General features: G+C 41.8%; 2 protein-coding genes across 6 annotated transcripts in view; one reads left to right on the top strand and one right to left on the bottom strand.

Annotated features, from left to right (window-relative positions):
- LOC119548614 (homeobox protein 5) overlaps positions 1–23,736 on the top strand; it is a 63,635-nt gene that overhangs the window by 29,700 nt on the left and 10,199 nt on the right. For 4 of the 5 annotated variants that reach the window (XM_037855981.1, XM_037855983.1, XM_037855980.1 and 1 more), the window contains exons 3-6: positions 7,115–7,931; positions 13,116–13,508; positions 14,377–14,875; positions 15,806–16,522. In XM_037855981.1, the coding sequence (XP_037711909.1) occupies positions 7,115–7,931; positions 13,116–13,508; positions 14,377–14,875; positions 15,806–16,522 (2,426 nt within the window). Of the gene's footprint in view, positions 1–7,114; positions 7,932–13,115; positions 13,509–14,376; positions 14,876–15,805; positions 16,523–16,569; positions 16,724–23,736 lie in introns of those variants that run through there. The other variant, XM_037855984.1, reaches the window with a different exon arrangement.
- On the bottom strand, positions 8,458–9,043 carry LOC119548620. The gene has a single exon (XM_037855990.1). The coding sequence runs from the start codon at positions 8,984–8,986 to the stop codon at positions 8,567–8,569; it is 420 nt and encodes a 139-aa protein (XP_037711918.1). The 5' UTR covers positions 8,987–9,043; the 3' UTR covers positions 8,458–8,566.

Raw genomic sequence — 23,736 nt, forward strand, 5'->3', positions numbered from 1 at the left:
ATTTCTTTGCATTTTCTTGGTAATATATTTAATTAACTCAAAGTCAAATGGTATGATGTTATTACTGTTAAAACTTAAAGACAAAGTGTGTTGTTTTTACTTGAGAATCTGAGATTGGTTACTTTTAAAGTTTATTCTCAATAATTATGTCTTCTTAAGTTTTTCCTGTTACATACTTCGTAACTGCTAATTATATTATAAAACCGCTTTAGCCACAAATCACATCACCTTTCGAGGATTCCAAGTACTTTTATATTAAGTTTTAATCATCATCTTCCATGCTAAGATCTATAATGATATTTTTTTTAAAGTAAAAATGAATTAAACTAATAAAAAGGACACCATTTATAAATAAAAATCCCATTTTTCAGTGCTCCTTACAATTTTTTATAATTTTTATTAAAAAAGGACTATTAGCTTATTGTTTCAAATGGATTATTTTTTGCACCAAAGATGTAGCATATGTAGACCTTATCACGTTAGTCATTTAATCCCTTGGATTTCTGTCACTTTAGTTATAAACTTTCAACAATACAATGTACCACAAGCATGAAAGATAACTAGTGATCCTGCAGCTTCATAAATCCTAGCCCAGGAAAATAATTATTAGCAAAAAGGGAAGTGATGGGTTCAATGGGGTGGCGAGGAGCAGCACCAACCACACCGATGGGGCTGCGAGTGCAGCCCACGGAGGCATGGCGCACACGCGAATATGCAACGGAGCAGCAACATTAAACATGCAACGCAGAGCCAAGAAATCGGGCGAACATCTAGTAAATTTATGAACCTGAACCTGGGCCACCAGATGCGGACGGAGGCGATGGGGATGGAGCCGGGGAAGGTTGAGGCTGTTGGCGGTGATGGTGATGGTGACGGTGATGGAGAGTGGCGGGGAAATCAAGTAAAAATCAAATTAAAACCAGAGCAGGCAAGCACGAAATTTCTAAGGAAATTTCACCCCGTATGTGGCATGCAACAAGATGTTTCTTTCTCGGTTAGTTTTTTTTTTCAATTTTTTCTTTATTTTTTGTTGGTTGCGGTGCGGCTGGTGAATGACCAAAACCAAAACCAAGCCGAAACCAAAACCAAAACCAAACTAAAACCAAAAGCGCAGCAAGGCGAGGCGAACAAGAAGCAGCTGAAGTGAGATAGCGACGACGACGCAGGAGAAGAAGATGAAAAACCTGTGCTAATTATTATTTAGAGCTGGCCTGCCAGCAATCTGCACCAATTTAACCAAATAAGGCGCTTTTAGCGGCCAAATGCATTGCGCCGCCTGCATTGCATGCAACCATGTGGACGGGGTTGGGATCGGATCGGATCGGATCGGATGGTACGGTTTGGTGTGGTTTGGTTTGGTTCGGGATAGTGCGCTATGGGATGGTGTGGCAGAGGTGGAGAAATCACTAGCTAAAAGTTGAAAGGCCTCTTCTGATGGCCTCACTGTGCAATGGAGTATACATATGCATATGCACGTATGTGTACGGTATGGTGCACCTGTTTTACAGGAATTCAGAACCAGCGTCGTTGTCGATAATAAACTTTAATGCTAATAGTGGTTGTACATCATCTGCAATGGACCAAAAAACGACAAGGTGGGGTCTAGAGATGCAAGCGTGACACGATGGATTTAAACTAATTGAATTCTAGGATATTAGGTTGTCGAAAAACTTGGAGGTGCACGGTATTGTTAGACTTAATCAAGGCTTAAAAAAAATCCATATCCATAATTATACTGTCCTTGCATTCCCCATGAGAATTGAATCAGGTGTGAAACGAAAAAAATATTTAATGTCCAGGAGTCCTTAAATGGTAAACCATTTTAATAAAGTTCCCATAGAATGGTTACAAATTCTAAAGTATTTCAAGAATTGATATCGCAAAAAGGCAGTTATGACTGATTGAAAATTATTTAGTTTAATCCTTTTAAGGCAGTAAATTCTTTCAAATGAGGATATCACGTTCCTAGACTTCCGCCATATATGGGTATATAGCCCGTGAATCACGCACGTATCTCCTCCCGAGAGCTAAGTCTTCCGTTCGGGACGATAGGTCTGACACTTGTCTCTAGCTGAGCGTGTTGAGAGGTTGGGTAAAATCAAATTCCATTAAAGCAATTATGCAGTCCGAAGACATGGGCCAGGCAGCAGCTCACCTCAATGAGAAGCGCAAAGAGAGGCGCGTCTTACACTCACACACACACTCGGAACGGTTACCAGTTTGTCCAGTTCAAATGGCAGAGGTGTTAATAATTTATGAAATTTTTCCTTTGGTTCTTGGCTATATATTTTTTAACTTTTTTTCCTTGGCTGTCCGTTATGGAGTCGCAGAATGTTGGAAGAAAATCATTTGCCATTTCCGTCTTGCGCCGCGCTCTGATTTGATTTGAAATTTCAATTTGCCGTGGACCTGTGGGGAACAGTGTCATGAACCGTTAGAGCGCTTTACTTTTTGCGGTTGTCCAGTGGTTTTAGTTGGCGTCCGTTCCAGTTCGCTATCTCTGTATTTTATTATTGGACTTTCCTTAAGCCATTCCTAGGTCTGTCACTTGGCGATTTGGAGCTGACTGGTTAATCAATTAATTGTGGCAAGTTGGGAGAAATCATAAAAATATGGGGTCGGAGAAGATATCCCCTTACCGAGATCAGGAACCTAAAAGATTAATGGGATCCTAACATGCCTATGAACTTGTAAACTGACACCACTTAACCTTGGGTAATTCCGCAATCTGAACAAATTCGGCCTTTTGTTTTCATTTGTATTCCGGTTAATTTCCACACGCTATTGTTGGGGCAAATTGCAATTCCGCCTGAGATTGCTATACCATAAAGATAAGGAATTTGTCCAACAGATATGACAAACCAAAAAATGTGTACGATAGGCAAGCTGTGTGGATTTTGGACAAGCCCAGTAAACAGTTAGATGGGACATCTCTAATGAACTTTGAATTACTTTCACAAACAACAATTGAACTAGGGCTCTAGAAAGCCATACAAAGGGCCTAGCCAAATATTATCAGTGAAACGTGCCCCACAATCTTTAACACCTTTTGATGATCTAATAAATGCGACATGATTTTCAAAAACCACAAAAAACGACCCGAAGAATTGAGAACAACAAAAGAGGGCAAGGGGGAAACACACGCTGACGAAAACATCGTGAACCATGAGAAGGCCATATAAGAGTACTAAGCCCCCTATATAGAAATACATACATCATCATCGTCGTCGTCACCATCATCATCACCATCATCGCGAACATACGTATATAGTTCAACTGGCACTTGGACAAACAAGGCGATAAGACCCCGCGACCAGAGCACAACACTTGAGATACAAGAAATCACGTAAAAAGGAAACTGAAACTGTCTGAACTCGAGCTGAAACTGAAGCGGAGTAGAGCGATGCAGATACAGATACTGATAGGCCACCATAAATGTTTATCTATAAGAAATGTGACAAAAAAGAGCGAATAGAAGCGGTCGAGTGGGAATGCTAAGGTTAAGATTTCAGTAGTGTAAGTGTACTAGCCAATGAAAAGTCGAAAATCGTCATAAATATAACTGGTACGTACTAAGAGTATTTGTTTTTTAAAATATGACATTTTTGGGTTTAAAATTTAAGTTTTCCCGAAAAGGTTTGTAAAAATGATCATATTTGGATATACATACACAATTTTGAAAAGTTTTCCAGCCTCTATCGTCAATTTAAATTGGCGATCGCAATCCATTGGAATTTTTGGCATCATAGAGTTGGGGAAAGACCCTGAAGATAAGGGAGTTTCTATTTAAATTTTTCTGACCGGACTTTTGAACTATTTAATTGTTATGTTTCTATTTACCAGATTTAAAAAATAGAATGAAACGAAGCAAACAAGTAAATAAGGGGAAGTAAAAGAGCAAGCATTGAAGAGGAAAAACGGAATCGAACTCTACACAAAATCGGGTTAGGGCCCTGTGCCATAGATAGTCCGAATCGCTTTTATTCCCGCTGCCCTGATACGACAACCCGAAACAGAGCCAGAGACCCTATTTATCAGCGTGCTTCGGTGTTACCTTCTTGACTTACTGATACTCGTATATATTTGGTTTATTTACTCTTCTTACGGAACAAATCGGGAACAAAGGTTGAACCCTGTGGCTCTTTTGGGCAGGGGGCGCGATAACAACAGAGCAGGGTTTGCAAAAGGGGCAAGTGGGGGGAAAGTCAGCTGGCCCCGGGGCTTATTTGGTTTCCAAATGGGGTCAAAAGAAATAATAAAATTCGGCTGATAAGCCGCACTCCCCAATTGGACCCATGAAAGTTAAATGCGAGGGTCGAAATCAATTATCGGTGATTGCTTGCGTCAGAGGTTAGGGTTTTTTTTTGTCATTTTGGGGACTTTTCTCAAGGTCTAGACGGTCAGAGTATGTGACCCTTCAAAAGCAGCTGCTTGGGCTAGAAATCAATCGCAATTTGTCGCAATTGTAATTATGAAATGTAGCATAGCAAACTCGTATTATTTATTTGCCGCTGGTGTATGAAAAATGGTCACATGACAGGTCGGCGGCAGCTGTGTTTGCCGGAATATTCGTATACGTATACGTATCGCACCCAACGGCAATGAACTTTACCGCTTTACCCAGAACTCTGTGCACCCGCCACTTTCTATGGTGTGAACGTGAACGTGCCCGGTCCTAAGTTTCGATGTCGGCGTCGTCTATTAGTACTATTGACACTTGTCGACCCAACGACGACCGAAAGGCGGCTGTCACCGTGCGGATCGCTCACAGATACTCAGATACAGATACAGATACCCAGGTATATGGGCACGGTGGGGAAAAAACATAACGTCCAACTGGAAAAAGTCAACAGTGTCGCGCATGGCACATGTTGGGTCGAGGTTTTATGCCCCCCCATACCGCCCCCTTTCTCGTACTCCCGTATCGGGCCCGCCTTCCATCGTCATCATCATCATCATCGTCATAATGATCTTTACCATTCGACATTCGGCACTTAGCACCGTTGGCACCAAGCGATGCCAATCAGGGGGTCTATAGGGATCGCGCTGACCGAACGAAGCGGACAAACGCTGGAGTGCACAGTGGGACGAAAGTTCCGTAAGCCGAAAAGTTAGGAAGTTACAAGTTAATGTTATAGTTAAAATAAAAAGAAACTTTTTTCTTTGAAAATGTTTTGATTACATTTAAATAAAAGAAGAAGAAGAAGAATTCTGTTTCCAACTGAAATTTTAGATGATATAACGCTTTAGTTCTAGAACAAAAATGGTTTCAATCATAAAAGCGCTATATTAAACTGAAGAAATATTTGTTCTGCTTTTTAATATGTATAAATCGCTGTACAATATCTATCAGTATAAATTAAAGTACTTTATTTTAGTTCATGCACCTCTCGACTAAATAATATCGTTTATTGTTTTAATGCCTATGTAAATATTGTAAAATTTGCTACATTGAAAATTTGACTAATCCAAATCCGTTTGCCCTCCACTGTTCAACCACTTCAGGGCGGATGATTTTGGTTTTTTTCAATTTTGTTATAATATACCCGCAACTTAATTTCTATGCTAACCAATGATAAACTTAATTTTGTGATAACGCATGGACAACTTACTAAACAGCACATATATGGGCATATTACGAACACCAAAATGAAGGGTGAAATTTGATATGAAGCAAGTCGGCGGGGAGCTTTCGTTCTGTTGGCCAAAGCCAAAACCAATGCAATTCCGAGACACGATTCTGGTTCTGTTTTGATTTGGGTTCCGGTTGTGGGGATCGTAACGAGCTTAAAACTACAAATTGTTGTTAATTTCGCTTGTAAATATTTCATTTAATTATTTATGCTGTGTGCTTTGGCTGCCAAACATGCGAGCGAATGGATCTGGCACCAGTGGTTGCCATGAGTATAGGTTATAGGAATGGGTATGAGTATATGGTATATGGGTATGGCTTGGGGACTGGCGTGGCTCGGCTTCCATCAATTTACACCTACTGGCTGAGAGGGTTTCGATAACTTCTCCACTTGGCCAACGAACGGGTAAAGGTCAATGCTTGTGCACGCACTGATACACGTATTTGCTTTTTAATTTTTTTGCCAGGTAAATTACAATTAAATTATTTATGTGCGACCCGAGTAAATAGTCAAATCTGGCTGAACAAAATTTGGGAATAAATACCGAGGTAAATAAACAAAATATTTGCTCTGACTGTAAGAGCGCAGTAAAAATTGCTATGTTGTCTTTCGATATCTTATTTAATATTTGCTCTTTTATGTATGGCTTTTTGTGTGTGAAAAATAGGGTTATTGATTTTTGATTACTCATATAATCCCTGGTGAACATGATCATTAAAAGCTCCCTTTTTCTGGTAAGCTGATTTTTTGTAACAAAATTGGTTCCGATCACTTACAGCTTTTTCTCGAACTCTTGTATTTAACCCCTTAAAAGTCGCCTTATCTCCAAGTAGAATGCGTACGATTGTTGGTGCCACCTAACTCCCTATTTCAGTGGGCTTTTGTTGCGACTGTCTGGGCTAGCTGCTGTTTGGTTGTTTGTTTAATGATTGTCTTTTTCCCGGGCCCTGTAACTGTTCGAATCGCACTCTGTCGTACTGTGCACTTCGCGCCCCCTGGCTCACCCCGATAATTAGCTTAAGGGTTCAACGATGCAGGTCAATGGTTTTGTTAACATATTATAAGTTATTTTAACCTTTGGCCGATTTGCATGCGACGCAAGCCTCGAGCTTTTTTACACCACATTGTATTTGGCTCAGTCTATGGGTGCGTGTCATTGCGAGTGTATTCTGGAGGGGACTCTACTATTTCCGAGCACGTTTCAGAATTTAATTACTTAGGAATTTTAAATTCCGTTTATAACATATTATTCAGTGCAAGGACTTTATTTTAATTTTAAAACTTTAATATGTTACTAAACTTAAAGTGTTATGCTAGTTACTATCATACATTACATACATCATACATTAGGTAATCAATGGGGAGATGAATGAATTGCGTAGAGTAAATAATGTAGGACTGTAAAAAATGTAGCATTTTTAAATTAAGAAATGTTATACAAGATAGTTGCTAACTCGCAACTCTGTTCTCTCCCATTTCAGGTAACGCACACACCGACATACTGCAGCAGAAGCCAGCCAAGGCCACCACCGCCATTGTGGGCGGTCGCAGCGCAGCCCAACCGGCGAACCACGAGGACCAGCAAGCGGCCACAACGTCCACGTCCGCCAAGACAGCCACCAAGCGGAAGCATCTCGAGCGGCTGGCCAGCGATCTGCAGCGGCAGCTGGGTCAAAAGGGCACGTGCAGCAGGAGCAGCGGCAGCATCAGGAGTCGCTCGGTTAGCCCCTGTAGATTCCCCACCGTTGCGGAAACGGCAAAAATGCTTAGCGAGCGATCGTTGCTGCTCAGTGGTTATGGGGCCATCGAGAGCAGTGCCAAGAAGTTAAGCGAAGCGGCCACCGGTGGAGCGGGTGGTGGTGGTGGTGGTGCGGTTAGTCAGGCCGCCACGCCCACACCCACCGCCCATCTGGGAGCACCGGCCTCCTCAGCCTCCTCCTCCTCATCGTCGTCCTGCTCCACCGCTACCACGGCATGCACCACCAATGCAAATACCGCATCGATGGCTGCTGCCTATGCCGCTCTGTATTTGGAAAAGGTCAAGCATGAGAAGCTGTCGCCGCTGCAGATGGACAATCATAAGGATGCGCCGATGGTCACCATACACAATAACAACAACAACAACACCATCAACAACAACAACAGCAGTGGCAACAGCAACAGCATTAACAACCATCAATCGAGTCAGCAACAACAGCAGCAGCAGCATCTGGGCCACAGCGTCAAAAGGGAGCGGCTCAGTCCAGGGAGCAACAGCAGCAGCCACAACGGCGAACTCACCGTCAGCTCATTTGCCAGGTGAGTTCAGGGAAATAATAGTTATATAGTATAGATATTGCCCATTGCATCATTGATTTATTGAATCATAGATAACTACTATAGCCGTGACCCAAGTGCACTGTTTGTAATGATTCAGCTCAGATCAACTCATAGGAGACAAGCTATCTAGCTTGTTTAGCTTAACTTATTAAAAAATTAACAGCCTTAACTGCATATAGTGTCAAATTGCCTAAAAGTTTAATAGGATCTTAGAAAAAATGCAGTAAATTAATGGAGCTAAACCCTACATACATTTTTATACATTTCGTTTAATATTATATACTTTATACTTTACGTTTGGGGCTGGCCATTCTCGTATATTAAGTAATCACATAGGGCGTAAAATAAACAAGAACCAAAAAGTAGAATCCAAAAAATATAGAAACAAATCCATAGCTCTAATTTATAAGGGTGGTGTCACTGTATTTAGAAAGACTAAAATTCGTTTATATTTATGTTGTTTCCTTTTTATTTACACTTAGTGTAGTTGTTTTAATCCCTAGAGTTTCATCCAACTTAAATATTTCTAAAATTAAAGAATATTGATCCATTAGATCTTAGCGGATGTCTATAATAAGTTTATAGCGACAAAAATGTATATGTAGAATGGGCTTTTATTGGGGCTTGTTCTGTTCCTGGGTCTTGGGTTGACTCGTTGAGTGATCTTCATCATCCGTTTCCGACATGTTGCACTGTTCACTGTGTTGCATATAGTTGTAATGTTCCCGCCGCAACTCGAGGAACCTCATCCGTCTTCGTTGCCGCTGCTCCGGGGTTTCTTCGGGCACGTTATCCATTTCGGTATCTGGCAGCGAAAGGACAATCGAGGGAGCATTCGAGACATCTCGCCTGGGAGTGTTGATGGGTCGCAGAATCGAGGGCGATGCGCTGATGCTCTCGGCGTTGGGCTCCAAAAGGGTCTGACTGGCTTCGAGCTCTGTGAAATCTTCCTGACTGGCATTATCCTGACTGGCATCTTCCTGACTGGAATTATCCAACTGCTCTGGCTTTTCATTTTTATCCTTGTCAGACATATTCTAAGGACTTGATATAATTATTATTTGGTTCTATGTCACATAAATTTCACAGCCATGTTGATTTAGAAAAGAGGATAGATTTCCACTGCGAACTCGTTTTTGGACTATTTATCAAGCGAATTCGACGCCTGTCGACGCCTGACAAATTAATTAACATTTTAATAAATTAATACCTCAAAAAGAAACCAAATCGATGCGGCTTCTGTTCGCAGCCAAGAGTAAATTAATCAAAACCAAGAAACAAAAAGCAGCCAACACGAATGTGGCTACACAAGAGCACGCTTTTGCTGTCAAAAAGAGGCAATAACAAAGAACCCGCCAAGAAAAGGAAGGAAAAACAACTTGAAAAACTTGAAATGTAAATACAAATAAGACGAAAAATTAATAAGGCCCAGACGGCGACTGAGATAAAGACTAAATGTGATTTGACAAGCGAAATCAACAGCAATTAATACGCTCAACTAAATAAATGGCGTTAAAGATTATATATTAACTAATATAAATAAAGGTAATATGTCTACCAAGCGCAAAAAAAGAATCGAGAAACCTAAACAAGCCTTAGGCCTCGGCACAGATGGATACAAAGATACATAGATACTAGTTGGGCGATATGTTTTGGGCGAACGGCTATCCATATTAATATTAATGAGACATGCTAGTCTATCGCCACCTGAGGTGTGGATGCGGAGCGGTATTTGGTTTTTTAACATATTCGATTCGCATCTGTCCGTGGGTTCCCCCATTCCGCTCGGGGTGGTCATCTAAAAGATTGGATTAGCCGCATAATTTTCATAATTTATAATTGTTTATCCACAAATTAGGAACGCTGATTATGGGATCTTGCCGATGCCTTAATACGATATGACATATGAATGTTTTTAGGGCTGGCCAAAGATCTTGTTTGAAGACTGTGCTTATATCATAAATAAATTTGAGACTATTGAAGAATTTATGCAAATTATATGCGAGTTCTGATCTGTCGAATACATCTGATGAAATGAATCCCCAGTTGGGATCCCCAACATAGCTCTTGTTGTAATAACTTGATTTTCTTCAGCTCCCATTCACAAAAATTTGATTTCTGTTCGAATCATTCAGTTTATTTTTAACCTTTGGGAGATATTTATATTTTATTTATTAGATTGCTCGCATATTTAAACCATTGTTGTAAAAGCATTAGAACACTTAAAATCGGAATTTATAATTGTGGGTTTTAAAACCTATTGTGCAAATTCTTCTCTAGGCCTGTCGAAATGGGTGCAGTATTATATCATGTATCAGCATAACCCGAAAAATAAACTTATTTTTTCTTGCTCTTTTGTCTCATGGTTTGTTTTGTTTTGCGGAACATTTCGTCAACAAATTCTCTTTGGGACCTATTGATATACACAAATATTTAAATAAATTCAGACAGTAGGTTTCAAAACATTAAATGCCTTTTAGTATACGAATTTTAGTTAGTTTTGTTATTAGTTACGTTAAGTTTTTAGCATGTGAGATGAATTTTGGAATGCCTTCTGTTGGAACTTGACTATTCGGTGGAAATTCCAGGTTAGGCATATAAATATCTATCGATGGATTTATTTCCCGGTTTACTGTGCTTGAGTTTCGAACCGCACTGTATACACATACATTTATTTTTATTAGGGACTTATCGGGTCTTGTGTAGGCGTAACAATAGACACCATTTGCATACCGAGGCGGGCACATGTTGCCGGTTGTATAATAAAAACCAATTAGGCATGCCACCGATCTACAGATCTAAGCCAACCAAACCGTTAGGCACACATCGAGATTGGGTAAAGTCGGGACTGGGGGATCTGCAGCAGTAGCCAACATAATCGCCACTATAAACCATTTTTTCTTGGCTTCTTTTTTTTTTTTTTTGATCTGGTTGCTGTTCAAACAATTGCCAAGAACAAGCAACAAAACACAACTAAGTAGCTGCTACCAATCGCCAAAGCAATTTGCAATAATCAACATTTTTAACAAAACCGAAAAAAAAAAATTACTAAAAAGATACAACAAAAAAAATCGAGACAAAAAAGAACAACAGAGTTGTAAGCAGCATAGGCAACAACGAGCCGGCAAACGAACAAAATAACAGCAACCAAAAAAAAAATCGACAACCAACAGATCACGATAAATCAATGGCAACAACAACAGGAACACGGGGAGCGGTACAGGGGCGGGGGATAGGGAGGGGTAGGGGGAGCGGCGCGGGGGGCTGGGCGGCAAGCTGCTATATATAAATTTGTGCCGCAGCCTCCGAAAGAGCGACACGACATGACCAACGACCAGCGACGACGACGTGCAGCACGAGTTACTCTCTTCTGGCCCGGCCATGCCACAACCACCTAGCCATGTGGCATGCAACCAGTGCTGCTCACTTTTTACTACAAATATTATACTAGATATAATGTATTTATACAGAAAATAAAACATGAAAAGATGTTTTGCAATACCCGCAATTGTTAATTTTAGTATGATAAAACAACAAAAGTTTATACTTAAGTCGCTTTACATGAAAAGCTTTCAACAATAATTATGAATTGAAATGCAGCTGTTGAAATGATTTTTCATTTATATACAGTATACAGTATAGATATGTTTGGATATTTAAATTTGTATTTTTCAACCTACAAAAAATGCTCTATTTAGAAAAGGAGAAATAATATTTAAAAGTGTAGACTGATTTATTTATTTATAAAATATGTTTATATATAAAACTCTTAAAACCATTTTAAAAATCAATACAGAGTTGAAACCATAATAGGTACTGCTTCCACATTTTTACCAAGTATTCTTTCTGTAGAGTGGATTTGTGCTAGGAATGGATTTTAGGCTAAAGAGACCACAATCAGTGTTTGCACCCATAATGTAAATATTTGCCAGTGTTGGTAAAGTACAAATTAAAATAATCTAAAAAACTTTCTCGCTCTATAAAAAAAAATTTCCAAGTATTTTTGCCTAGGTACTCTACAGTTTTTAGATTAAAAATAGTAACCTTTAAAAACCGGCACCTCTGGTGGCATGCAACACAACGCTTTGGCGAAGCTAAAATAGAGGCAGGCACTTGCAGCTGCCACTGGCTGCGGCATGGCTTGGTTTAGGAGGTGACCGCTGCCACTGCCGATCTGGCCAGAAATCTATTCTGATTATTTTCTTTTTGGCCAGCCTTGCCGTGCTTTGGCTCGTGTTGGAGAGCTCTAGGAATGGCTAATGGGTGGATATTGAGGGCTGGATGCGGAGGTAGGAGGCCAACGAATGCTCCATGTTGGTGGCATGTCTCCAGTGGTAGTTGCATATGAGTTATGGCCATGCCAGCCAGATTGTAGTCCACAAATGCTCGACATTGGTTAACATGAATTGTTTCGTTTCGATCCGAGAGCATCCAAAATGAAATTGTTTGGTTAATGTTCTGCGATCGACTAAACAAGATTGAAAATTACCAAAAGAACTATGGTCAGATAACCAGGAACACGGGCTTTGAAAGAAAGAAACAAATGATTATACTATATTATCAATAACTCAGTGATATCATATGTATATTAAAGAATATTTGTTTGTTACATACACTTTGGTACTTTCTAAAAGCCTTCTCTCCCAGGCTTTTCACCTGGATACCAGTTATTGGACTCCTTCCGCAAAGAAACTCCTGGCCAAAGAGTTCCCATGCCGCATCGCATTTGTAATCGCATTATGACCAATGCCTTGCCACTTCTCCACAGAATTAAACTAAATATCAAACCTTCACAAGACGAAGATCGTAGTCGCCGCACCTGGTTGAAACTCTTAGGATTTTTTTCTTGAGGAGCAAGATCTCACGGAAGCCACTCATTAGCATGTCAAATAAGCCAAGAGAACTTGGCTCAGATGCTGTGCGTGGAACTAGCAAAATGACAAATAATCCAATTGTATGCGGCACCTATTCGGTCGCTGAATGAGAGCTCTAGATAATTAATTATTAATGCAAATTTATGAGAAATGATGGGTAGAATAGGTTGAGTAAAGTAAATATATCACGCTGATGTCACACACTCTGCCTCTTATGCAAAAGCTGCTAAATGTTGTCTTTAACATAACTAATCCATATGTTTTTTGACATTTTATTTTTATGCCACAGATCTCGCAGCGCCACGCCCTCCTCGTCATCGTTTCGAGGCGGTGGTGTCTCACCCAGCCAGCAACAGCAACAACAACAACACTCCCAGCAGCAACAACGCTTAAGTCCGCCCAGTGGCCCATCGACGGCAACAACAACCACTTCAACATCAGCAGCAGCATCCGCCACACACATGCCGCTGCACAATTTGTCAACGAATTTGCTAAATAGCATTCAGCAGGCCGCCAGTCAGCAGCATCGCAGCAACAGCAACAGCAGCAACATCAGCGGCAGCAGCAACACCGCCAAAACAGAGGGCGGTGCCGCATCGAATGCCACGGATTTCTCCACCCGCAACTATTCGGACATTATGCGATGCCTGGCGGCCAAGTACAACAACACAAATCCCAATGAGTAAGTTTTGGTTAGCCTTAAAATAACCACAAGTACTTGTGCTTTCTAGCACTTAAAGATACTCGGAAAAAATATTTCAATATTTAAAAAAAGATTTTTTTTAAATACTTGGTTGTGTTATGTATTATTAAACATCGGTTTAATCGACGATTTAATAATACTAATATTAATGCTCAAGAGATAAACAGATTTCTTAGAAACATATTGACATTATAGGTTTGCTACAGAAATATGTTCAGTGCTAAGTCGACTAAAATGTATATTAAATAAAAATAATTTTTATTTTTAAGAAATCTTTCCGAAGTATATAGAAAAAACCTAAATGGACGTGTTGTTTTTCTGTCTATAGAAAAAATGTAAATGGGCGAATGGTTTTTCTGTTTTATAGTCAGCCACTGTTATGTAGTCAGCCACTGATTTGAAAATCGTACTTTACAATTTACTTTATAGAGTTATAAAGAGTTACAAAATGAATTTTTATATATTATAAATAATTTTTATATATTATAAATAATTTGTATATATTATAAATATTTTTTAATATTATAATATTTTATAATTTATATAAACCTTTGCGAAGTCTATAGAACAAATGAAAATGGAAGTATAGTTTTTCTGTTTTATAGAAAAGTCAGTCACTGATTTGAAAATCGTACTTTCTTTGATTATAACAAAATTATTGGTGCGGCAAATCAATGGTGTTCGGTCATATTTTATTTAAGTGTAGATAGAACTATACAAAATAAAAAAAAAATTTTTTATATATATTATACAAATTCGGAATATAACACTAAATGTATATATTTTATTTGACCCAGAAAATTCCAAATTATTCACACATTTTGTATAATATTTTTCCTCCGTGCAGCAACAATGCAACACGTCGCAATTCCTACTACGACAGCAGCAACAGTGGCAGCACTTCGGCGACAACAGCCACTGGAGGAGGAGGAGGAGGAGGCGGAGGAGCAGCTGGTGCCGCAACCTCTGGCAACCCAGGCACCTCCCTCAAGTCCGCCAGCGGCACCACCAGCAACAGTTGCACCACCGCCACTGCCAAGAAGCTCTCACCATCGGCCATCTCAGCTGCGAATGCGGCTGCCGTCAGCCTGCCCAAGGAGACCAAAGTGAGTGGGGCCGGTGGAGCAGGTGTGGGTGGTGCCTCGGTCACTGGCGGTGGTTCGTCCCTCTCGCAGCTGGGCCCACCGCCCGCCGCCCCCTCGCCCACTGAGCAGGCCAAGAGCCAAATGGCCGCCGTGGTGGCAGCAGCGAGTGTCTCGCCGTTTATGACCAACTTTCTGCCCTTCTCGTCCGGCATTTTTCCGCCGCTGATAGACATGAGCAGCACCCAGGCGCTACTGACGCTGGTGAGTACTAAAAAATAGTAAAGCTAAAAGACCACCCAAAATTCATTGACGGTGGCTCATCCTCAAATTGGGGCCTTGGTTAGGCACATACATTGTAACAAATGAGAGAACTTAAATTATTATCTTTAATTATCTTTTATTAACTTAGTTAATTATCTAAAATACTTGTTAACCTAATTTGATAACTGTCCAATACGTTGAAAGTAATAATAATAAATTTAGTTATATCATATCGCATCGCATCATATCATCTTTTAAAGTTGAAGTAGTTAAATTAAGACATATTATTGGGATTAATAGAATCGTAATAATATTTGCAATAATATTAATATTTAATGACCTATTGCTGTAATAAAATCCAGTAGAATTCCTAATTCTAAGCTTCGTTAATCATACAAAGAGAAAGTTCAGAAGTTTTCATCTGAGTTGAAAATGTTCTTAAAAATAAAACCACATTTTTTAATTTGAAAATGTCCTTATGTTGCTCCAATCAAGTTGAATTGGCGGTATTTGCATTATATATCTGAACAAATAAACTATTAGTCTAGTAGTGTATACTTATCAAAAAGTTGTTAAATAAACTCCATTTTTACATTTTTCATCTTACCATTTCGTTCTAATATTGGAACATTGATACCAAAATGTACTTAGACGGTTTTTAAGAACGAATGTTCTCAATTTAATAACAATGTGCTTGTATAATTCTCTCTGTGTAGTAATATTTATCCTTCGTTATTTTTATTAAGTTTCTAATATTGAGAACATCGATACCAAAATGTACTTAGACAGTTTTTAAGAACGAATGTTCTTAATTCAAGAACCATGTACTTAAATAATTCTCTCTGTGTAGTAATATTTCTCCTTCGTTATTTTTATAAAGTTTAACCCCTTCTCTTTCTTTGTTCCATTTCTCCACCACATTCTCCCCAGGCGCGTGCTGTCAAAGATGCCGAAATCCAGGAGATTCTGCGCACCAAGCAGCAGCGCTCCGGTTCGAATGCATCGTCGCCGAGTGCGAGTGCGGCGGGCACGCCACGTTCCAGTTCCACTCTGAATGCCGCACTGCATCAGGCTGCCCAATTTGTTACACCCGCTCTGATCTACTCGGCCCAGCTGCAGCAGCAGCAGCAACAGCAACAGCAGCAGCAGCAACATCAACGGCAGCAACATCACGCTTCGCGGCAGTCTAGTCCACGTTCCACCAACGATTCCTCGACGGTGGCGCCCATCGGTGGTGGCTCCTCGATTGCGTCGGCGGCGCCATTGGATTTGAGCTCCCAGCCGCCGGCCGCCAAGCGTTTTAAGGCCGAGCGTCGTGCCAGCTCCACCGCAACGACGGCAACAACAGCGACCACGGGCTCATCCACATCCACGTCCACACCATCCCCGCCACCGTTGCCGCTGGAGCAGCACGACGATATCAATTCTGGTAACGCCAACGCGGACACAGGCACGGGCATGGAATCGGGCGGGGGAACGGGAGCGGGAGGAGAGAGTTCGGGACCGGGATCGGGATCAGGAGCCGGAACAGGAGTTGGCAAGGCCCGACGACGGTGTCAGGCGCAGAGCGAGGAGGTTAACTCCTGGTCGGTGGACGATGTGTGCGGCTTTGTGGGCGGAATTGATATATGCGCCGAATATGTTCAGGTAGGCCAACCAACCAACCAAACATAACATAACATTCTCCCTTTTAGCCCGTTTGTAGTTGATTAAGCAAAGAGATTCGATGGAGAAAGGAGCTTTTCCGCTGCAACTAATTGAGTTTTATGGCCCAGTTGGCAGGGGTAAATAAACCGGACCTTAGAAAGAAAACTTAGCATTGGGTTGGACTGGAATTTGGACTCCCGCATTGAGGAGATGTTCTCACTGCATTTTAAAATATAAATATTATATAATGAAACTAATTTATTTAGATACATTCTGGGAGAAATATACAGTTTAACTTTATATATTATATTATAATCAATATAAAATTGAATGCTTTGGAGAGCTTTTGTGATCAAGGGGCTTAGCATTCCTTAACCCCATCGCAGGAGTCAAAGTTCATTTAGCCCAAAGATCATTTATTTCTGCTGATTCTGTGCTGTGGCTGGGGACTTCCTGCCGAAAACCGAACGAATGTCAGACAGCGAAGATTAACTATGTTTTGGGATTTGAACTCACCGTGGCCGGGCTGAACTCTCTGGCGGCCATTAATATTGTGCCGCGCGGGATTCAGCCTTAACTTGCACTCCAGATCCCAGGTACGAGTTGCGTTGGCCAAGTCCGAGCGATGAAAATGCTCCACATAGGCAGCGCTCGCTTGGAATGGTGGCTGCCAGGTGATCTTTACGACCAGTTCCGGCAAGTTGAACGACTTTTGATCGGTCGGTCAGCCTGGGCCGACTCTTGCTCTGGATCTGGCTTTTCCCCTGGCTTTTGGCTTTGACTTTGGCTGGCTGGCTGGCTGGCTGGCTGGCTGGCTGGCTTTTGCGGTCGACGATCGGTCAACGTCAGGCATCATTACCAGACCCAGTCCAGGATCTGCACTCCAATCCACTCCCCGCTCCACTCCACTCCACCACCATCGACTTCACAACGCGTTAATGGAGTGAAAACATGGCCTGGGCTCTCGGTTCGGTTCGGTTCGGTTCAGTTCAGTTCGATCGCAAGAAGAGAGCTAACAATTAAGCCGGACGAGATGGCAGGACTCGGAGCTCTAGGTGTTGACACATTTTGATGCATATTATCCCGGGGAACAGATGGGGCCTTGAAGTCGTCTAATTAGCACGCCGAAAGCGGCTTAGCGTGCATTCAAAGATGAACTAAATCTGCTTAAAAAACATATCTGGCAAACTGATGATGATGGAACCAGTTTGGAGGCCAGGCCGACATGCTGACTCCTCCCCGACGAGGCTCGCGATAGACAAAAAGGCAATTGGCGTAATATTCAATTGAATTTATGGCCACAACGACACTGGCCGCTGGTCGCTGGTCGTTGGTCGCTGATCGTTGGTAGTTGGATCTTGCTTTTGGTCTTGGGCTCGGTCTTGGTCGCCTGAACACCTTTTGTGGTGCTGGGGCTGCTGCAGTTGCATGAACTTGTTCCGCCAGGCCAGGCGATAGAAAAGACCAGCCTCGTTTCTGTTACTGTTTTTTTTTTTTAGTTTTAAAGCCTTTTCAGCCGTTTTTTTTTTTGTCGTCGTTGTCGGTCGTTGAGATATTGTGGAGGTTGTAAATATTTAGTGCAGAGGTTGACTCTCGCAGGCCGTGGAAATCTATATGAAGACATTGAGAACTGGTTCAGTGACATTGTCCGACGACGACAACAACGTTGTCGCATCATGTTGCAGTCGTACGGCCACGGACAGAGTTGCAAGTGTTATTGATATTGCCTCAGTGCCTCAGATTCCTCCTCCTCCTCCTCACCCAGCCCCCTTTTCTAGGAGCACGCATGGGTGGCTCGATCCCTGCCAGGGTTTATTATCGCCAGGGCATTCGCCATAAAAATGCAGATGAAGTCATAAGTTGGACCCAACCCCAGCTTTGCGATTCCCGGCATTCTGGTTTGGCAAACGCAGCAGGATGCGATATTTTCTGCATTTTAAATGTTCAGATTTATGGCTATATTAAAGCACAATAATAATTTCTATGCGTGATCAGCGACACGAGCTACGGGAGGGGGCCACTCCCCTTTTCGCCTTCGCCCGGTCCCCAGTTTGTCATGAATTATTCGCTGATTAAGTGCACTCAGGTAGCAGGTGGGTTGGATCTCTGGAATGCGAGGCAACTCGAGAGGAGGTTAGAAATTTGATCGATAGAAGATGGTCAGATCACCGGTGGAGATGGCAAGGCATGGGAATCCGTTGGTGTAAACAAAAAGCTTTGTGTACTCAAGTTATGGTCTAATGTATCCCAAAGCATTTTTAAAAACTTTTGTCTCAGACTTTCTGACTCTCAGACTGTTTTTATCGTTTGGTCAAAAGCTATTCATCTATTGTATCTGGAACTGCAAAAACCAATCTATTCTTTGGTAATTACAATTTTTTTTTAAGATTGTTTGGTCAAACATTAGTTTAATCAAACACTTTGTATTTGCAAACTGGGATTCTATTTTCTACAAACATTTGAGTCTGCCTCCCCATCAATAAACTTGACTAATGGGTATTTTCCAAATCCAAAGATAACAATACTTAATTGCGGTACACTGGCTTGGGTGTACAACTTTAACCCCTTAAACCTATTAAAGTTCACAATCAAGCCATTACCGACATCTCCATCTAAATTCAAAAGAATCGCCAGATGACGAATTCGCAAATTGTAGCAAGAGCCCAGGCAAACATCTCTGAACCCATTTGCCTTGTCAATCTATCAGCATTCCGCCTTGAACTTATTTGGAGCGAATTAGTTTCTGTCGGTTAATGACAGACCAGGAATGTTCCCCCTTTTTGGCCCAAAACGAGTTCGGGGCCCAAACCGAAGCTGTCAGAAAGAAGTCAACGCAGCAGCGGCCAACGCAGTCGCGAGAGTCTTGAACCCGAAGAGTCATCGCAGGCTCCGCATTTGGCGGGTCTCCAGCTCCATCTTGGTCTGTGGCTCTGATCTCTGGCACTGGCACTAGTACTTATTGTATTTGACATGCCAAATGCCAAAAGTACACGTAGGCGTCATAAGATTCATGACTCGAACGAGTTGACTTTGCCAGCTTGCCCACGACGATCGCTGGGATCTCTTGGATCTCCGGCTCCGGCTCTGGTTCGGTTCGGTTTGGTTTGGTTAGGTTTGTTTCGTGTCGTTCTGTCGTAGGTACACCAACGTGTTATTGTTGCCTGGGTTCACATAAATGTCAAGCATCGGCAACATGGAGATCAACTCCGCAGCTCTACATTTTGCACCATGGCTAACGCCCCCGACAAAAAGCGAGGCGAACTATGTATATGTCTCCAGTACTGTAGTACCCGTACCTCGTATCCCTCTACCCCGTTTCGTATGCATTTCAAAGTCGACCCTATTATTAGGCATAAGGTTTCATCGTTCGAGTAAACATAAACAACGACTGCGAATCCACGTAGTCATCATCATCATCATCGTCTTCGTCGCAGTCTCATATTCAGCAAATGTCAAAAGCCCCGGCTAGGCTCGCACTTGTCACTTGAGCTTGGGCCTGGAGGTCTCCATTGCCATCCACAAACATTCGATTAGATCCAAAGCCCATGTGCATACCGCTCCCTTCCCTTTCTCATTATTTGTTTATCTTAATTCGTATTAAAGTTAGATTTTTTATCGCACAGTCAACTCGTTACTTTGGCTCAGGCCGGGGCCCCAAGTCCGGATCTCCTCGACTTTGGAGTTGGGTCCGGGTCCCCGGTCCCCAGTACCCAGTACCCAGTTGGAGTGCAGCCTTCTCATCCATAACTGTCACATGGCTGACTTAAGTTTTATTTATTTTTATATTGGCCTTTTGGCCAGGCACTCTTGTGGCTAACTCCGACCCGGGTGCCCGCCACATCCCTCTGGCCATATCTTTCGAATTTCCCCTACTATTTGCCTCGACTCTTTAAAGGGAAATGCGCCCCGCTCTCTGTTTGGTTTTCGAAAATTGATTTGGAAAGTTGCATTAAAATGCAATTTGTTGGTTTCTCATTGAGTGTGTGAGTGCGGCGGCTAAAAGTGTTATGTGGCCGGTGAGTTGGGGTTTTTCTTCTTGCTACAGGAAGTATGACGAGGCGTTATGCGCCAAAAACACAAAAATTGAAATTAATTTTCGGTTAAGCCGAATGACAGAGATGTGAAAGAAAATTTCGATTGAGGAGGCCAAGTTGTGATGTAACTGAAGGGGATTTGATTGGGATTTAATTTGTAAAGCTGAGTTAAGAAATACGGGGATTGCCTAGATTATGAATGACTTCTGTTGAAGTCATTTCCCAGGAAAAGTAATGTTCATTGAGATATGAAAAGATATACCAAAGCTTTTTGTCATTTTTGAAACAACAAACAACTTTCATTACTTATAAGATATGAGTATAACTAGAGCAACCCCCTACTTTGTTGCTACCAAAAAGTAGCCTGAAGTTCATTTCGACCAGAAAAGCAACCTCATATTAACGGTGCTTTTGCGGTAACAATCAACAACTTTCATAGCCCAAAGAATCAATGCTACAAAAAAATGTAGGAAAAGGAAAACAAATCACCGACTTGCCTAATGATTATAAACGTAACAATCTAGTTTGCGGCGTTGGCGGTCAACGCATTATCAGCAACGGCAACAGCAACAGCAACAGCAACTGCAACTGCAACAATAACGGCAGCAACTACCGCACACGAGCAACAACAACAACATTTGAGTGTGCAACAAGAGGAACCGAAGGCACGTGCTAAACATGCAACTCCTACTCTTACCACGGCCAAGGCCCCGCAGACAGTGGGACAGACAGACAGACAGACAGCAGTTTTAGTCTCGGCCTCAGACACGACCATTCACTCAAGAGACAGCGGCAACTACTCCTCCTCCCCCAGATCTCCCAGCTCCTCCTGCGCCTCCTGCTCCTCCACCTTGCCACAAGACCAATATGCTACCATTAATCCATGAATTACTTAAAACCACATTCCGTGCAGCGGCGGGTGGAAGCGTTGCGGGGGCCACATTTAAATTGCCCGCTTACCGCCATATTTCAATATATTGGTCGAAGCTTTTCTTTTTTTTTTGTGGCTTCCACTTTTCGGTCGCCTACGAAAAGTACGAACGAAAAAAAATTGGCCAAAAGACAAGCAATTTCTTGCCTCGCGTTTGCCGTTTTTTCCCTCTTTTTTGATAATGTTGCACGATAATGATGTCGTCTGTTTGATGATGTTGCTGCTGGGCCTTGGAGCCGGCGAAACCGACCTGCTGTGGCAGTTAGAATGAACCGAACCGAACCAAAGCGAACAGGATCCCCCAAACAATCACCTATATTGAAGGAAAAGTTCGGTTCTCTCGAGGGTTTGGGGCAGAAATCACAGCACGAAAGCAAATGATCGCAATCGAGGGGAGACCTGCAAGGCTCTCCATCTTTCTCATTCTAGCATTATGCAGCACAGTAGGGCACAAATGTATGCTTTTTTCTTAAGTAAGTTACTACAGAATAATTGGATTTATTTGTTGTATTTTAGACAGGCTCTTTACTCTTGAAGCTATTCTATGAATAGATCATTTGGTCGAAATTAGTATTTTGCTAAAGCTACCCATTGGTATTTAATATTTTATAAATATGAAAATGTATCTTCTGTTTAAATAAGTTTCTCAATTGGAATTTTTATTCCTTTGTGATCAGCAATCTATATGTTTTTATTGAAAGAGTACTACGTGATAATTGGAAATTAGGCCTATAGGAACTTACACAACCTTCATTATCTTGAACTTAGTTACATATTTTCACAATATCTTAATGACTATTTAATTAAAAAGGGTAATTAAAAAAAAATACTAGAATGGGATCATTAAAGTCCTCCCATTTTTTGTGCCACCTTGTCCCACTGTGCCCGCCGGACTGGAGCAGAGGTTAGATGAAATGTGCACCAGGCGGAGGTTATAAGGTGGCCACGGCAACAGAGCTGCCATTTAACTGACAGTCAGCAGGCAGCGGCAAAGTCAGGCAGCAGCCCCCATTGAGACCCCAGGGACCTCGGAACCAAAGTCAAGACTCGGACTCGCAGTTGAAGTCAGCGCATGACTGGAAGCACCCAGACCAATGAAAAAAAAAATTCCAAAGAGCGAAAAATAAGAAGAGAAGTCGGCCCGAAAGTCAAATGCCAAGCAGCAGATCATGCCGGGTCTGAGGTCTGGGGTCTGGGGTCTAGGGTCTGGGTCCCGGGTCTTCAAAACCTCGGACCCAGGCAGGTCGTTGCAGCCAACGTCGCTCGTGGTGTGTTATCAAAGCTGATGATGATTATACCCACTTGCACGCCTTTTTTGTGCCCCTACAGGAAGCCAGAGCCAAGGCAAAGCGGAGGCCCAAAGACGACCCGGCTTTTGGTCTTAAGCGGAGTTGGGCTGAGGCTGAGCCTTGCCTGCAATTGGCTACTCGTCGCCATCGTCGTCGTCGTCGTCTTCGTCTTGTTGCATGCATTATTATTATGCGCATGCGCGCAGTTGGCCATATAATCTAAAATTGTATCTTTGGCGTGTAACCCGGGGCACTTTTTCTTCTTCTTGGGCTTCGGCTCCTGCTCCTACTGCTGCCAAGGAAAGCAAAGCAACAAAATAAACTGATTATGTGCCTACCGCTCTCTGCAGCGAAATTAACAGCAGCCCCAGCTCCTCAGCCGGTGCAGGTCCCCCCATTCCCATCCAAATCCTCCTCCTCCGACCAAGTGCCCTCTTGGAGTGGATTGGATTGGCTGGCCTTCTTTTTTTGTGTTTCCCTAGCGGCTTCATTCGGTGAGCGGGTCACATAAAATTTGCTAATATTTTGACCTTAAGATGTAATATCTGAGCTGGCCCCATTGTGCACAGTGGGCAAGAGCGAACCATAATGATAAAGATAATAAAGACAAATTACCGGAATATGTTATAACTTTTTACGAACCAAGATAATGCCAGAGACCAAAAAAAAACAAATTTGTAATTTTTTAAAATTATTTTTTTAAATAATTGTAGATATACCTTTAATTTAAGAACATTACAATTTAAATTAATTAATGGTATATCTTTACGGAAGTTCTTTATCCCAATGCATATACATTGTACATATATTCTGATCAATATTTTATTTAGAAAAATAAATACTGCAGTATCTGGATTAATCTCTTTTTATTTTTATTGACAGACTTATTTATAAAAAAACCATTTTTCATTTTGTTTTTTCTCTTTTATTTGTATACAAGTTTGGGTTATATTAATTTCA

The sequence above is a fragment of the Drosophila subpulchrella genome, chromosome 2L (assembly GCF_014743375.2).
Source record: "Drosophila subpulchrella strain 33 F10 #4 breed RU33 chromosome 2L, RU_Dsub_v1.1 Primary Assembly, whole genome shotgun sequence".
NCBI lineage: Eukaryota > Metazoa > Arthropoda > Insecta > Diptera > Drosophilidae > Drosophila > Drosophila subpulchrella.